Here is a 14,380-nt window from a genome sequence, read left to right as displayed (position 1 = left end):
ATTTTATGTGCAAGAAGATACTTCGCGACAGGCAGATTTTTGAATCAAGGCAACAAGTTTGAACATTGCCTTCGCATTTTTGAAAAATTGTGCTTTGATGAAGAAGTCGCCTGAGATTATTTCTATCAATATTTAATTCAGAGTCAATTGTTTGATTTTGATTGTTTGAGTCAATTGTTAGATTGTTCATAATATCTTTCTTTATCAAATTCAGTCTTGTTCATTGTTTTTATTCTCTTGCAATTTCAATAATTTTTGAAAGAGTAGAGTCATTGCAGCTTGAAATAAAATAATGCAATAGCCCGTTTAGATACAAATTATATAAACTGATCATTTTTTTAGTTCAGGATTTTCAGATTTAACCCCTTCCGTGTTCATTGTCAGGATCTCACTCACGTGCCCAGGTGCTACTTGGGTGGGTGAAAGACATTGGGCACGATGACCATAGTTTGTAATTTTATAAAAAATTTCTCAGCGACTGACAATGTGTTAGCGTATCGTGCACGACGTATTTTCCACATGTGTGTGTGTGTGTGGTTAGGATGTGGAATTGCGTCGTTTCTATTGTTCCATTTATTACAAATATTTAAAATATTTACGCACTAATTTGAAGTATGAATTTATTATAATAACCTATTAAATATATTATAATTATATTGATAATTCTACAATCAATTGGAATAATAATTCCATGCCAATTTGCACGTGTAATTTCTATGAAAATTATATGTATACTTTCTCAATTATTAATCTCACATAGCTGTAAACGTGTTTTAGTCACGTTTTACGCAATGGTCACTAGCTATTGTCAGTCGATTTCAGGAAAATGGTACGTAAATTAGAGTGTGAAAGTTGTGCGTTAAGCTCGGGTGTCGGAGGCGTCCCGGGACGTCCTCTCTAGTTTAGGTCTNTCTTCGATTTTTCGAATTTAGTATCGCGGTCGCGGTCGCGGATAGGTCGCGAGTAGGTCCCGAAACGAACGTTTATGTAGGCATTGCTCGAGCACGCACGTGCGAACGGACAACGATCATTATGATCGATGGTCGCCCATGTGCATTGAGGTCAGCTTCCGTGATTATCTTTTTATTTCACCTGTATAAATTATTTTTTGGTTTTGCGATTAGAAAGACTCGAGCTAAATGTAAGTTTCAGCGGGCATTGCGCTCGAAGAAAGAAGAGGCTAGAAGCCGAAGAGGCCCGGCAAACTGCCACGAAGAGGGTCACAACAAATGGCGTCTCATCCTCTGGATCATTTAAATGATTCCAGAGCATGGGAAGTCATTCTCGTTACTACTTTGTCACTATGCTCTTTTAGTATTTGTAGTTGTATTTTTTTTATTGTTCTTCATCATCATTCATCATCGTTTTGGGCAAATCGCGGTTTTTCTTGTTAGTGTTGCGAGAAATTGATTACGGTTTAAATTAGAAATGCGAAAAAGTAATTATCGTGTTTGCTTTAGATTTGCGAATCATAATACCGCGATTGTCTTTTGCAATTTTGATTTGATTTTTATAGTTATCTTAGTGTTATAACGTAGTAAAATTTATCTTGCTTTCTATTGTTTTAAATCAAATTAGAGTCATCGCTTTTAATTAATTTTAGATTGTTGCAGTATTTGAAATACTTTTTGTTCATACAGTTTTGTGTTGTTCGTAATTATTTTTACTCTTAGTGTTGCAATAGTGCTCCAATTAATTTTCCTCTTAGTGTTGCGACAATGAATGATCGCGTTTCTTGAAATAGCTTTGCGTTTACAAAATGCCTAAATTCTTCCACTGGTTTGGTGGTAGGTTGTTCCTGGATCACCTGATGCAGCTACAAGAGCTGTACAGAAGTGGTCATTCATCAGCAACCTCCAGCATGGTTGCAATGGACGCGTTGCAATTAGTGTTGCGTTTTTTTGAAGAGTGCATAGATTAATAGCGTTGCGTACTTATTTTCGGGAGTTTTTAAATAGAACGAAGCACTCCCCGCGCTTGATTTTGAAAATTTCCTATTTTATAATTAGTAGTTCTAGTGAATTAGTGTTGCGAAACAAGATACGGTTTATTGCTCGAATTCATGAATGTAGATTTGATAATAGCCCTTCTGGTTATTGTATTGAATAGGAATAAGTTCTTTTGGTAATCCTTCTGGTTACTGTATCGCGATTTTTTTTCAATGGCCCTTCTGGCTGTTGTTTTAGATTTTCTTTGTCAGTAGCCCTTCTGGTTACTATGTTAGGTTTTTCTTTCAGCACTCCTAACTACTGCGTTTGTTACTGAATATACTGCTGAAACTGTTATATATATATATATATATATGAGGTATAACTTTGTTACGAGTTTTAGAATGATAAATTTTATTATAAATTTTATATATTTACATATGTGAAAGTGTAAGTGATTTCATGTGTCATATATGTAAAATAAAGTTAGAAAAGTATTGCAATAAAATATTTAAAAGTTATAATTAACCTTTTACAAAATAATGAAAATATTTTATAGGGTAACGATTCTTATGATTGCTCATTGTCAGAGTTATTTTTTGTGTCATTTTTTCGATCTCTTCTTTTTTCTGTTCGATATGTTTCAGCAGTAAAGTATAATTTTATGAATATTCGAGTTTGGTACGCATAAATCAACGTGATTTATTATTCGATCGTTGTTCATCTGTAACAACAATTATGCAACGCATTTTGCGCAATTCTTTCTACACTTCGTGCTATATAATAAAAGTTAAGGGTAAATAAAAGTTGAATGAAATCATGTTAGTTTAATCGAGTCTTCTTACGTACCTGGTCACTGTTATTATATAAAAGAATTTGCAGGGTCAAAAGTCAGAAATATATTTGAAATTATATCTCACTATCGAAATGAATAAAGTAGGTGCATATTGGTTGATTAGCAAGAAAACTTCTCTTACGATTACGATTTCAAGTATACTTCTTGCAATATTTTTCCACGTACTTACTCGCACCAACATCGTAAATCAAACGCCAGTTTCAACAAATTTCGTTTCGATTTCCATCACGCGCAACACTCACTGCGCCAAATTTATTCTGCTCGTGTATATATATATATATTTTTTTAAATTTCTCGTTTATCGTTGCCACCCACAACGGATATTAAATATTAATATTGAATCCTCCGTGGTCCCCTGCCCATCGAATATCATCGCTCCGAAAGGAAAAAGACGTACCGAAAGTTTTTATTCTGTAGCGTGTTGCAGAACAGAAACGGTTCAACGGTTCAACGCCGCGAGAATAAAAAGTACTTTCTGCCTGCGTAGCAGGTTTTACGTATTCTTTTCGCTGTGAAATAAGACTTTTTATGAGACGCGATAATGCCCAGACCGGAAACCTGGTACTACCACGTATTACGTAGCAGCGAACGTCGTTCGCGCGCTCCTCCGTCGGTTAGGATTGTTTAGTGTTCGGCCGCGGTTCGTTTTCAACTGGAAATTACCGTTTTGCCAATCGCCGCGACCGCAATCCCGCCTAGAGTTTCGTAATCACTCCGGGACAAACAAAGAAAGCATTTTTCCTCCGGGTTTTTATCGGAACCCCCTGGCTCCCTTCTGCTCGCAGAAAGAGATCGTCGAAACGTATTTTCAGCAGGGTAAGAGAGCCCCGTGAAAAATAAAATCACACGTTATACGAAGAGTGGGAATGTGTGCGAAAAAAGAAGGAAGATGGTGCATCGTTTGCCTCGGCGCGCGTTACCAAATAGGGGGAGGGGGAGGGGCACGCCTGTTATCCTCGTTTTATGGGACTCTCCATAAAGGCGATATTTACGGGGATGGAAAATCGGCCGACGACAGAACCGGGGCGTATAAAGAATAGAAGACAAAGGCGATTCGCGGCTTAACGAAATCCCAATTTCGTTTTGGTCTTGCGTTTGCCCGGTTCGCTGGGAAATCCGCGGATGGACGGTCCTCGCGGTCATGGAAATTGCAGCGAATCAGAGCACCAGGGTTACCTCGTGTAATCGGCGACGTTTCTCTTTAAACTTTAAATCGCGCGCGGGAGAGAGAGAGAGAGAAAGAGAGAGAGAGAGAGAAAGGCGATATTTTAGAAGATGAGAGAAACACGTTGTCCATCGGAAGAATATCCATAGCGAATTTCTGGGTGAATTCTGTGAGAAATAATATTTTTTTTACCGTGCATAGTGTTCCGAGTATAAATAACTATGGTCGGGGTTATACATATATTATAATTAGGATTGGTTAGATTTTTTTTGGAGAATTGATAGTTTGATTGATGGGTTAATTATATTTTGATTGAATTTTGCGCGATATCGGCTGCATTGTTTGAAATAATTATACCGATCGAGAGGAATTATTAATTATGAAGTAATATTTGCTGAAACGAAATTTTCCATTTATTAAATTTTTGGCACAGAAACGAGACTAATGATGTTGCGCCAATCAATTATTTCAAAATTAATTCAATTTCTCTTAATTAGAAATTTAGAGCAATAATTTATACCAGTTTAATATTATAAAATAATATAATATACTATAATATGAAGTTTGATTAGCACGTATCTTATTTCATAGTGATCGTCATTTAGATCTGTTCGTAATCAATCTGTTAGTAATAGTCATCAATTTTTCACAGCTTCTATAAAGTGAAGAGATTATTGAATTAATTAAATTTTAAAATACATATATGTTAATCCTTTATCACTTCTTCTTTCTTTTTTTTTTTTTTAGAATGTCGTATTAATATTTCTAGCAGCCATCTGAAAAATTGATTACGTATATTATCCAAAAAATTCAATATGTTTTCCCAAATTTATTTTGTGTGATCGATTAGCATAAATTGTATGACGCAGTCGCAGATGAAACAACGAAACGCATTTGTTAAAAAAGAATTTTTCCTGGTATAATTATTTCAATGTTTTTGTTTCTAAGGCCTCGTGTTCTCTTTTTCACTACTCCCTTAGAAAGTAAGAACGGGTAAAAACCGTTAGCTTATTAAATTATTACTGATCAGTCTTATTTTATAAAATAATCAATATTATTAGCGGTGGTAAGCTGATGTACTAAAATTCAAAGTACTAAAGATCCTGACCTTGGTATAAATTTTTGGAGAACAGAGTCGTCGGATATTCTGGTGTCATACTCTCGGCACATTGCGTAGGTGAGGGATAATAACGATCGTATCGATGGAAATATCGTGAATAGAGGGGCTCGGAGAGTCGAACGATATCATCTCTCGTAAATAACAATGATGGCTTACCTGTAGAGAGGCTCGCCGCTGTCCTCTTTGAACCAGAGCACCATGGAGACGGCGTCGTTCGGTTCACGGGGTTGTATATTACAGGGTAAAGTTGCTCTCTGCCCTGCCACTCCCTGTATCGACTCCATCGGTACTGTAACATACAGTGACAATGCGTTGAAATTTTTCTCGCTGCGCGTTCGAGTTTCGTATGAAGAATTGCCACGTGACCAGAAACTCCGTGATCAATTCATGGCCTCCCCCCTCTACAAACTTGTCTTTTATTCGCAACTGCTCGAACATTGTACATTTCAGCCGGAAATAATGTCCATCGCATTTATTTTATTTAATGGAGTTGGACAAAGTAATGAAAATGTTAGGAGGAATGATCTTAAATGTTAAAACAATTTGTCATTACTGTTACATAGAACTGCCATTGACTGTTTAATACAGCATTCTCATGGAGTTAGAATCATACGTACACAAATTATTCAATCAATTAATTTTAATTTGCTAAGAAACTTGTAATTGGATAATGAATAATTATGTTGGGTTGTGTAATAAATTTGCGCCATGTTTTGAAGGATATTAAAAGGTATGTATCATAGAAACAATCTATCTATATTTGTATTATAGAAAATATGATCTATTTATATTGAGTGAAGCAACATGTAGTATAGATAATTGTTTATAATTGAAAGGAAGCGAATGTTATAAATATTCCAAGTATAATGTGAAATTGAAAATATGATATACGATATTTAAAACAGTAAAAGAATCATTTTATTATTAGAGAAAATATTGAAGTTATGATTGATGAACGATTTCAGTTTATTGAAATATTTAGTGTATTTTATTTTAACGTTAACAGTGGAGTGTTAATCGTTTCAATGCAAGAAAGATGTTCTTTACAGATAATAATTATATAATTATATAATTCAGAGAAACACACATATTATATAATTGCGACATGCAATTTTTTTGATAAAAAAAAACGAGTTTCAAAGTTACTTAATTCATTTACGAAACGAATCAATAAACAATGGTGCAAACGAATTTATTACACAACCTAATAAAATTAATTTGGAAAACTTCATAGATTTTAGTAGCACTTATTTCATTTAATAAAATTTAATATTTAAAAGTAGTAATGTCCGTTTAGTTCAATGTTACCATTAAAAATCAAATATTTTTATATATCGCAGCCCAATGGTACATAATAAATTGCAGATAAATATTCTTACCAGTAACCAATATCAAGCGACTGCTGTGGTAACGAAAAGATAAACAGCATTTATTTTATTTCGTACTTGTTTATTTGAAACACTAGCACAAAGAAGATTCGAACTCGAAGTAAACTTGCAATTAATTAATTAATTGTCGAGGGCCATGAATTAATTTGTATGCCTAAGACGATTACAGACGACGCAGATGTGCGAGGGCACAGTTGGAAAGAGTTGGGAAAAGAAACAATTCGAAGTTGGTCGAACGAGGACCGAAACGACCAGCGCGAAAGTAAGTTTTAGCAGTCACACTTTTATGCGAGAGAACTCGTAATTAATTCTTGGTTAGCTTCTTCTTCGCGTTTCTTTTTCTCTTTTCGTCCGTGAAACGAAACGTATCGACGTTTCGTTTAAAAACCTTTTATCGAGACCGCCGGGGCAAGCCTCGAGCACCTTCGGAATTAAGAATTATGGCGAGTCCGGAGTTATGGATATTTCCCCGGGGGGGAAAAAAATATATAAAAAAAAAAAGAGAAAACTCACTCCGTGATCCATTACTACGCGAATGGAAAGTATCGACGGTTACGTTAATAATTGGTGGAAATAATTTATCGGTTTCGCGTATTCAGAGTCCTTACCATATCCGTGGCGGACCAACGTTATGTTTTTCGCGACGTGAAATATACTTTAACGTTCGGCTGGAAATTGCTCGTGCACGTACGAGTCGTTAAATCTCTTTTGGCGTTAAACCGACGGCGAAAAATCGCGCGTGAAATAAGTTACTCCTCTATTTTTTTTTTCTTTTTTTTTTTTTTCGAAATCGTAAAATATCTCGTACGCAAGCGAACGAGCGAGCGATCGCAACGTTAGCTTAGGTAAGCAAACTGAACGTTCAGCTATCGAAATGATCGTTTCCTTGTCTGAAAATATTTTCAGACTTGTGCAAACGCAGAAAAAAAAAAAAAAAGAAAGAAAAAAATGCGACGTAGTAAAAAGTAGAGAGCGAAAGAGAAATAAGTGTCGGACCAGAGCTCCAATATGATGATATGATAATTTGTGATATAACGATAATTGTGATAAATTATGATGTAATAAACACAGGATGTTGAAACGTATGAAATACTCGAGAGGAAAAGGCGATGTTTAATGTTGACGATTTAAACGTTTTGGTAATTTCCATAGATTTAAATAATTAGACAGGTGTAATAACAATTTTCGTAGCTTTAAACAGGTGTAATAACAATTTTTGTAGCTTGTAAATAGTGGTAGTAAATATCTACGTGTCGATTTCATTTGTGCGTAATTATAAAAATTTATTATTGTTGAAATAACTTCTGAGATAGTTTGTAAAGCAATAATGAGTACGTGAAGAGTTAATATTGTGTCTACAGAAGAGGAACATTTCGAATACCTTTTCTAATCATCCGTAATTCAACTTATGTTTCATAATTGACACGTATTTATGAGTCACTCTGCGTATAAACTTCGATGGACGAAAAGAACGCGAGCAATAAACCGGTGGTCGCGTGTAAAGCAAATCGGTTGTCGGTCGTTCGACGCAAAGTGGGTACTTAAGCACGGTTCACGACACTCACTGTTCCGTCCCTCGGCACCACCAACGAGCACTTCCGGCAATAATGCAGATTTTTATCGGGTAACATCGTCCCGGCGTCGTTGCCGTCAAGATTCATGAATAATGCCTTCGTATTTGGTTTTTCCACGGTTTTTTTTCGAGATTTTCAAGAACGGCCCTCCGGATTTTTACGCTTTTGTCTCGTGATTAGCGAATATTTGCAATTAGTGAAACTACGGTCATCGCGTTGAGCCCAGTTTAGACAGACAAATATGTAGTTTGTCTTCCATTAGACTGGACAACAAATGACAAAATGGGGAAAAAAATCAAGACCGGGGAGAAATAGTAAATAGAATGTAAATATTGTTATTTTCTCATGTGTGTAGTTACGTATGAAAATTGTATTGTGCGATAAGTATTTCATTAAAATATAGGAAAATAATATTTCATCAAATGGTAATATTTCACAGAATAATATAGAATAATTGCAACTAATAGTATATACATATATATACATATACACGAATCTCGTTTATATCTTGTATATATGTATACATATGTCTCGTTTATATCTCCTATATACGTATACACGAATCTCGTTTATATTTTCATCACCATACTCGTTCTTCTTCATCTCGTTCATCTTCTGTTTTTTCCCTAACTACCAATACACAACGTTCACACAACACACATACCAACCTTGGTTGCTATACTCGTCGACTATTCATCATTTATCAACCTAACAGAATAGAAGATAGCGAGTGACAGTTGCGAATTATATTTAGTTTCAAAATTTGCATGTCTTATTTTCAATTCACTATTTCCGATATTTGAATCCGAGTGAAAGTGGTAAATAGTATTTACTTATGCAAATATTTCAATTTTGTTTACTATTTTATATCGAATTATTTCAAATTTTCCCAACCCTGGAAATAATGAATCGTAGTTTTCACGCAGTGAATATATTGTATGTGTTATTACCTATATGTACACGTTCCAATTTAAAAATATTATGTATGGCTATATGTTATATATAATATTCCAGTTTGAAAATGGATGTTTGTGGTGAAGAAAACAGCCACACCGTTGTTATCCAATTTGAACGTCATGGTCCAATGTTATGATCTATAATAGAATTTATTTTTTTTAAATATTTTTTTTCAATAAAATAATTCAAAACACTTCACACACTTCTGACGCAATGTTTAATATTAATTGTTTGGATATTTTGAAATAGAATTTATTTTTTTTAATACTTTTTTTTCAATAAAATAATTCAAAACACTTGACACACTTCTGACGCAATGTTTAATATTAATTGTTTGGATATTTTGAAATAGAATTTATTTTTTTTAATACTTTTTTTTCAATAAAGTAATTCAAAACACTTCACACACTTCTGACGCAATATTTAATATTAATTGTTTGGATATTTTGAAATAGAATTTATTTTTTTTAAATACTTTTTTTTCAATAAAGTAATTCAAAACACTTCACATACTTCTGACGCAATATTTAATATTAATTGTTTGGATATTTTGAAACAGAAATTGCTGTACGAAAGTTAGTATATTTTTTTTTTTCAAGTTCCGGATCGATATTAATATCATCTTGAAAAAATCTCGGAATCATTATAAGAACTTGAATACTGCAATACGTGTTTCCTTCATACACAATATGTTATATATCCTGCCTAAATTAACAATTGAATCACAATACTATGTCGAGCAGCACGATTTCATTAAAAAAACAATCAAAGTTGACCTTCTGTCATATATTTTCTATGCCAGAAAAAAAACTCTTTTATTGTTTCAAAAGAAATTACAGTCGATCGAATTATCAATTTGCAATTTTTATTGTCAATTCAAGGTTTGGATCAGATTAATTGTATTAATTCAACTTTTAGTCTGGATGTAGCCTTTGCTTATTATTCGTAGGTCGAAATGAACGGTCACAAAACGATCTGAACTGAGTCAAGTCGAGTTTGAATCTCTCTGATGCGAGAATATTCCCTGATAAAATGAGTTACACCGGGATAATGACAACATCGTCGCGGAGTTTGTTGACGAAATTCGTTTAAGTCGGTGTCGCTCGTCTCGGCGCTCGTCGTCGTATCGCCCGTCGCCAGGACGTTTCCGAGTCCTTGCGCATTTTGGCGCGGAAACACGTATTGCATTTACGTCCGCGTTACAACGACTTTATGCAAGTACGTGCTTCCGCAAACTGTTACGCGGTAATGTCGAAATTCGTTTTGTCCGCTACGAAGTCGCGGAAGAAGTACCAAGTAGCATTAGCTTTTCCTTCAGTGTCTCCTCGGTCGACACGGTCGAAGTTTACGCGCCGAAAATTGCGAAGCAACGGTGGAGATTCGTCTCATCGGTATCCAAAATCAAGTAGCGTAATTGGCTTCCTATTCTGGATGAAAAAAAAAAAAAAGAAAAAAATGTCGTCTACCAGAGAAAACAAAGACAAGAATCTTTTCAAAATCCATCGGTTTCGCACGATCGAGGATCGCACGTGAGGCAAATTGTCCGGATATGTCGATTATTATCGGCAAGATCGTCAAATTGATTCGCACTCGTACGAATTTTCTCGCTTATCGATGGGACGTCAATCCATTATGCGCACGACGTATGCATGTACGTACATACAGATATATATATATTCGACTCGGCTACATCTGTTAAACAGACTCATCAATTTCATTTGACTCAATTCCAAGCAATAATGAAGAGAAGGCCGGTTAAATAGGAATTCTGCCGGCTGGTTCTGTTCGTTACTGGCCAGCGTAACGAGAATTAATTAATGTAGATCGAAAACTATTAGGTAAAGCGATGTCGCATTGTGTACAGGGGACTTTTGCCGGAATTTAATTTAAATTCTTTAGAAAACAATGATGTCGCGCGGCACCGTCGAGCGGTCATATAATAAACCGAGTCTGCTTGTGACACTTCTGTTGATGAGTATAATTACCGCGACGCTAAACTCGGACCAAAATTTTGAGGCAATCTCTCTCTCTCTCTCTCTCTCTCTCTTCCCCTTCCTCTCCGCTCATTTCATCCATCCTTTCCACCCCTCGGCATTCAATCTGTCCTCCATTCAGCGAAATTTTTATTATACGGCTCTTTCTTCCGGCTGCGTTCCGGTAATTTTCGTTTATCCAAAGTTACTTTCGGTCAATTTGCGTTAATCGCTCTATTTTCTTCCGTTTCTCTCACGTGCCTTTCTCATTAGAGGAAATATCGCCTTTCCGCGAAGGTATAGTTGGCAGTTGAAAGGATGGTGAAGTTGGAACACTCGTTGTCGAGTTTTCTGTGGTAAATGTGTGTCGTCTTCTGTTATTAGAACATTAGAAGCCACAAAATGTTAAGTTTTACGTTGATTGATTTTAGATTTTTCAGTTCGATTTACATTTTATTTTAAATGTAAATTTTTATCACCTTTTCAGTTTCTAAGAGTACGATTCTATAAGTGAGACAAAGCGATATATTACATTATTAAGTATCACTTGAATTTTAATTGTTTGGACAATGGAGTAAGTAATAGCAGTCAGAGCGCGAGCAGTTATAATCGATCCCCTCGGTCGAAAGTAATTTTAATAGAACATGATATAGGACAATAAAAATATAGTAGATATGTGCTAAATATACATTATAACTATAGTAATGCTACAGTGAAACACCTTATAATGAATACTATATAATAACGAGCAGTTTTTCTCATTAAATTAAACCGCTTACAACGAACGAGCATGTTACACCGAACGCGGAAAAATATAATCCGCCTGTTCTTCATAATTTTTCATAAATTTACACATCCGTGCAATGTATGAAATTTAAATACAATCGTGTGTTCTCATTTTACGTGTTTCGTATTAAGAACGCGCGTATCATCCTTGTCCAGTAATTGGCTGTTCGGTGCAGTTTCATTAAAACAGTTACAATTAGCATTGTAACGGCGATTCGTTTTTTAATGAACAGCTAATACTTTATAAAAATTTTTCAATGACCACAAAGAGTGAACTTAGAATTAGTTAGATATGTCTGATGATCTGATGGACTATAATCAATTGCAATTGCTTGAGCAGCAAATGGATTGCAAATTCAGTATATAGGAAACGATTTACGAAACGTCCGATTTTTAAATTTATGAACGACGGAAAAATATCGTGATCGATGTGTGAGAGAGAGAGAGAGAGAGAGAGAGAGAGAGAGAGAGAGAGAGAGAAAGAAAGAAAGAAACTAAGAATCTAGAAACCAGCGCCTAAGAATCTGGAAACCAGCGCCTAAAAATCTAGAGACCTGCGCCTAAGAATCGAGAAACCTGCGCCTAAGAATCTGAAAACCAGCGTCTAAGAATTTGAAAATCTGCGTCTAAGAATCTGGAAATCTGCGTCTAAGAATCTGGAAACTAGCGTCTAAGAATTTGAAAATCTGCGTCTAAGAATCTGGAAATCTGCGTCTAAGAATCTGAAATCCTGCGCCTAAGAATTTAGAAACCTGCGCCTAAGAATCTAAAAACCTACGCCTAAGAATCTAGAAACCAGCGTCTAAGAATCTGGAAATCTGCGTCTAAGAATCTGGAAATCTGCATCTAAGAATCTGGAAATCTGCGTCTAAGAATCTGGAAACTAGCGTCTAAGAATTTGAAAATCTGCGTCTAAGAATCTGGAAATCTGCGTCTAAGAATCTGAAATCCTGCGCCTAAGAATTTAGAAACCTGCGCCTAAGAATCTAAAAACCTACGCCTAAGAATCTAGAAACCAGCGTCTAAGAATCTGGAAATCTGCGTCTAAGAATCTGGAAATCTGCATCTAAGAATCTGGAAATCTGCGTCTAAGAATCTGGAAACTAGCGTCTAAGAATTTGAAAATCTGCGTCTAAGAATCTGGAAATCTGCGTCTAAGAATCTGGAAATCTGCGTCTAAGAATCTGGAATCCTGCGCCTAAGAATCTAGAAACCTGCGTTTAAGAATCTAGAAACCTACGCCTAAGAATCTAGAAACCAGCGTCTAAGAATCTGGAAATCTGCGTCTAAGAATCTGGAAATCTGCGTCTAAGAATCTGGAATTCTGCGCCTAAGAATCTAGAAACCTACGCCTAAGAATCTAGAAACCTACGCCTAAAAATCTAGAAACCAGCGTCTAAGAATCTGAAAACCAGCGTCTAAGAATTTGAAAATCTGCGTCCAAGAATCTGGAAATCTGCGTCTAAGAATCTGGAAATCTGCGTCTAAGAATCTAGAAACTTACGCCTAAGAATCTAGAAACTAGCGTCTAAGAATCTGAAAACTAGCGTCTAAGAATTTGAAAATCTGCGTCTAAGAATCTGGAAATCTGCGTCTAAGAATCTGGAATCCTGCGCCTAAGAATCTAGAAACCTATGCCTAAGAATCTAGAAACCAGCGCCTAAGAATCTAGAAACCAGCGTCTAAGAATCTGAAAACCAGCGTCTAAGAATCTGGAAATCTGCGTCTAAGAATCTAGAAACCTGCGGCTAAGAATCTAAAAACCTGTGCCTAAGAATCTGGAAACCTGTGCCTAAGAATCTACAAACCAAAGAGAAAGAGAGAGAGAGAGAGAGAGAGAGAGAGAAGTTCTGTAGCAATTGCGATGGTAATGTTTTTCTTGAGAGAGCCATGACTGTCGATCCTTTCGGCCGGAAGTAATTTGGATGTTAAAGAGAAGCAAGGCTCGCGGTATAAACGAGAAATCGTTTCCAAGGGTGGCGGAACGTTGGTATTTAGTGGATGGCTTCCACGTGGTAGCAGCGAGGCTTGGCCAAAAAGAATAGGCCAAGCAGAATATCTTTCTGGTGTTCTTTATGTCCGGTCGCCGAGATGGAATAGCGGCCCGGGCGGAAAACGGGTCGTAAAGGTTTCGGTGCAGCTGGCTCGCATACATTACGGGCCTTTATTTCACTGGGAAAAGGAAAATGGAACGGCCGAAGAGAAGTGAAAGTTTTGAAAGATGGCCGCCGAAGGGCTAGGGGAGATTCCAGCGCTCGGGAATGTTTCGCTGTATTAAACAAGACAGAGAGTACCAACTGGCCAATGGTGCTACCGAATGATCCTTCTGATGAGCGCCAAGTTCTTCCGTAACCTTTCTGCGCTGATATCTGTGTATTGTGTTATTATATGTAATGTAAGTAATGTGTAATGTGTAATAGGTAATGTACAATTATAATTATTATACGTATTGTATATTACATATATAATTATATGTAATGTAATTATATCATGTATATATATTATGTAGTTATACATTGTACAGTATATGATATATATTATACTGTATAATAATTTTAATTTAATACTGTACTGTAATAATAATGTAATAATTTAATTCTGTAATGTAATTATATCATGTATATATATTATAT

General features: G+C 35.7%; 1 protein-coding gene across 3 annotated transcripts in view; it reads right to left on the bottom strand.

Annotated features, from left to right (window-relative positions):
- Positions 1–14,380, bottom strand: part of LOC122538675 (hemicentin-1-like) — a 282,205-nt gene that overhangs the window by 227,045 nt on the left and 40,780 nt on the right. For all 3 annotated transcript variants that reach the window (XR_006308897.1, XM_043672950.1, XM_043672951.1), the window contains exon 3: positions 5,226–5,358. Coding sequence is in view for 2 of the 3 variants with exons in the window: in XM_043672950.1 (XP_043528885.1) it covers positions 5,226–5,358 (133 nt within the window). In the remaining variant the exon portion in view is untranslated. The remainder of the gene's footprint in view (positions 1–5,225; positions 5,359–14,380) is intronic.

The sequence above is a fragment of the Frieseomelitta varia genome, unplaced genomic scaffold, assembly GCF_011392965.1.
Source record: "Frieseomelitta varia isolate USP_RPSP 00005682 unplaced genomic scaffold, Fvar_1.2 scaffold_171, whole genome shotgun sequence".
NCBI classification, from domain to species: domain Eukaryota; kingdom Metazoa; phylum Arthropoda; class Insecta; order Hymenoptera; family Apidae; genus Frieseomelitta; species Frieseomelitta varia.
This window is presented reverse-complemented; position numbering and strand designations above follow the sequence as displayed.